General features: G+C 51.6%; 1 protein-coding gene across 1 annotated transcript; it reads left to right on the top strand.

Moving 5' to 3' along the window:
- Positions 1-279: 279 nt before the first annotated feature.
- On the top strand, positions 280-1,224 carry LOC137149949 (olfactory receptor 51I1-like). Its single transcript, XM_067543597.1, has one exon. The coding sequence runs from the start codon at positions 280-282 to the stop codon at positions 1,222-1,224; it is 945 nt and encodes a 314-aa protein (XP_067399698.1).
- Positions 1,225-2,651: the final 1,427 nt, after the last annotated feature.

Below are 2,651 nucleotides of genomic sequence, written 5' to 3'. Positions count from 1 at the left end.
GCTTGACAAAGCCCTGGCTGGGATGGTTTAGTTGGGGTTGGTCCTGCTTTGAGCAGGGAGTTGGACTAGATACCTGCTGGGTCCCTTTCAACCCTAATCTTCTAGGATTCTATGATTTTGATGGGGAGAGTAGCCGAAGAGAGCTCTTATGCATTGAGATTCTGTAGGTCAATGCAGAACTGTGCAACCCTTGCCTGTCACCTGCTCACAGGGTGACTCACGGGTTCATTTTGCATTCATACAGGGGTTTGGAGCTGACCGGGACAGCAACGGCTCACCATGATGGATTCCAATATCACCAGCTTCCATCCTGCCATGTTCCAACTGACCGGGTTCCCGGGCCAGGAAGCTGCTAATCACTGGATCACTATCCCTTTCTGTGTGTTATACGTCACTGCCATTGTGGGGAACTGCACTGTTCTCTGCATCATCTGGAAAGACCGGCATCTCCATCAGCCCATGTATTTGTTCCTTTCCATGTTGTCAGTCAATGATCTCGGTATGTCTCTGTCCACCCTGCCCACGGTGCTCAGCACCTTCTGCTTTGATTTCCCAGGCATTACTTTTAATGCCTGCCTGGCCCAGATGTTTTTCATTCACTCCTTTTCCTTCATGGAGTCAGGGATTTTACTGGCCATGTCGTTAGATCGCTTTGTCGCCATCTGTCAACCTCTGCACTACGCAGCCACCTTGACCAACCCCAGGATTGTGAGAATCGGGGTGGTCATTGTGATGAAAAGTACTAGCATGCTCGTCCCATTTCCCTTCCTTCTTCAACGGCTGCCAATCTGCAAAGGCAACGTCCTTTCCCACGCCTACTGTTTGCACCCAGACATGATGCGGCTGGCCTGTGCTGATATCACCGTCAATAACATCTACGGATTCTTTGCCATTCTCATCACATACGGCGTAGATTCAATGTTCATCATCTTATCCTACATTCACATTCTGAAGACTGTTTTAAACATTGCATCGCATGAACAGCGCCTCAAGGCTCTGAACACCTGTGTCTCCCACATCTGCGCTGTCTTACTCTTTTATGTCCCAATAATTGCTGTCTCTGTTCTACACAGGTTTGGGAAAAAGGCCCCTCCTCTTGTGCATATTCTTATGTCCTATGTCTACCTCTTTGTCCCCCCTGTGTTAAACCCAATCATTTACAGTGTGAAAACTAAGGAGATTCGAAAGCGGATCTTCAGAATATTCTCTAGAGACTTTATCTGAACCGGGAGTGGTGCCTGTTCTGTTTTATTGGATGAGTTTTGAATGGCTTGTTGGATGGATGTTATATCTTTCCAGAGGACATTCAAAACACACCAGCAATAATATGCTAGAACAATTAAAAATGTGCATAGCCAGTTGCCTGTAAAAGATTCTGTTATCTCCTCTTACATCTTTAAAATTACAGACTCAGATGTTAAAAGGAAATCAGAGGTAATCGGTCCTTCGGGGCCGGGACGGTGGCTTCCAGTGGTGTGAGCAGGGCCCGACCCTTTGTGGCTGTGACTTGCACACAAAATACAAATAGGAAAAAGAAACGCCTCTAAAATATATAGATTTCTGGTCTACATCGCTGGAAGGTCTGTCACAGGGGCCGTCTGTTTGTTCAGTGTCTAGCAGATGGGACTCTGGCACTGTCTCGACGTCAGTAGTTTCACAATCGTTGTAACGGGAGGGGGAGGCTGTGCACTTTGTTACATGTAAATTGAGCACATTGAATACATCAGGGGCTGCGGGCATCCTTCCGTCCCACCCCACAAGCTCACTCTGTGCCACCCTCCTCCGCCTTCATTTAAGGGAATTCATGCAACCCTCCCGCCCTCCCTCATACCAAGGGGTCTGTACCGTACACCCTCCCATTCTCCTCCCTCCCCACACTCTCAGTTCTACTGGAGAAATCTTCCAAAGGGTCGACATTTTAAACTGCTTTGGCTGGCCCGAGCTGAGATGAGGTAGTGGTTACGGTGAGCAGGCGTTACATGGCTGCCATCAACCACTGCTTCGATTTAGAGCCCATTATGGAGGTGGATGAAGCTGCTGGTTCTGCTAACCAGGTGCCAAGTACCCCTTGTATCCCCCTTTTCTCCTTTTCAGGGTCTCTGATTTCTGCCAAAATCTGCAGGGTTGCTCCCATTGGTGGGCAGAACATTCCCCGAAAGAGCGGACAAAGGGTGGGAGGGGAAACTGAGGCACGGAGCAGGGAAGTGACTTTCCCAAGGTCACCCAGCGGGTCAGTGGCAGAGCCGGGAACAGAACCCAGGTCTCCTGACTCTCAAGCAGCACAAGTGCCCTGACCACGCAGAGCGGGCTGGGTCCCCGGACGAAGCAGCACCGTGGGCCTCAAACGTGCCCTGACAGCCCCAGGGGCATGCCAGTAAAAGGCTCCAATCAGCCACCGCAGCTTCCTTGTTTCTCGCTCCCTCCCTCCAGGTCCTGGCCCCCTCAGAGACCTGGATCCCGGCGTCTGACCTGGCCTCCGCAGCTGCCCTCTCCTGGGGAGGCCTCTCCTTCTCCCGCGCGCCTTGCCCTGGATCAGACTGGGAAGGGGCTGTTGGGTTTCCCCTCTCCCACTCCAGCCTCCAGCCCCACCCTCTTCCCCTGTCCACTGTCGCCTCTGCGGGGCAGCACCGTGTCTGATGCTTCGCCCCTCT

Source organism: Emydura macquarii, unplaced genomic scaffold (assembly GCF_026122565.2).
Source record: "Emydura macquarii macquarii isolate MOO-44397 ecotype Brisbane River unplaced genomic scaffold, CSIRO-AGI_Emac_v2 contig_920, whole genome shotgun sequence".
Taxonomy (NCBI): Eukaryota; Metazoa; Chordata; order Testudines; family Chelidae; genus Emydura; species Emydura macquarii.
This window is presented reverse-complemented; position numbering and strand designations above follow the sequence as displayed.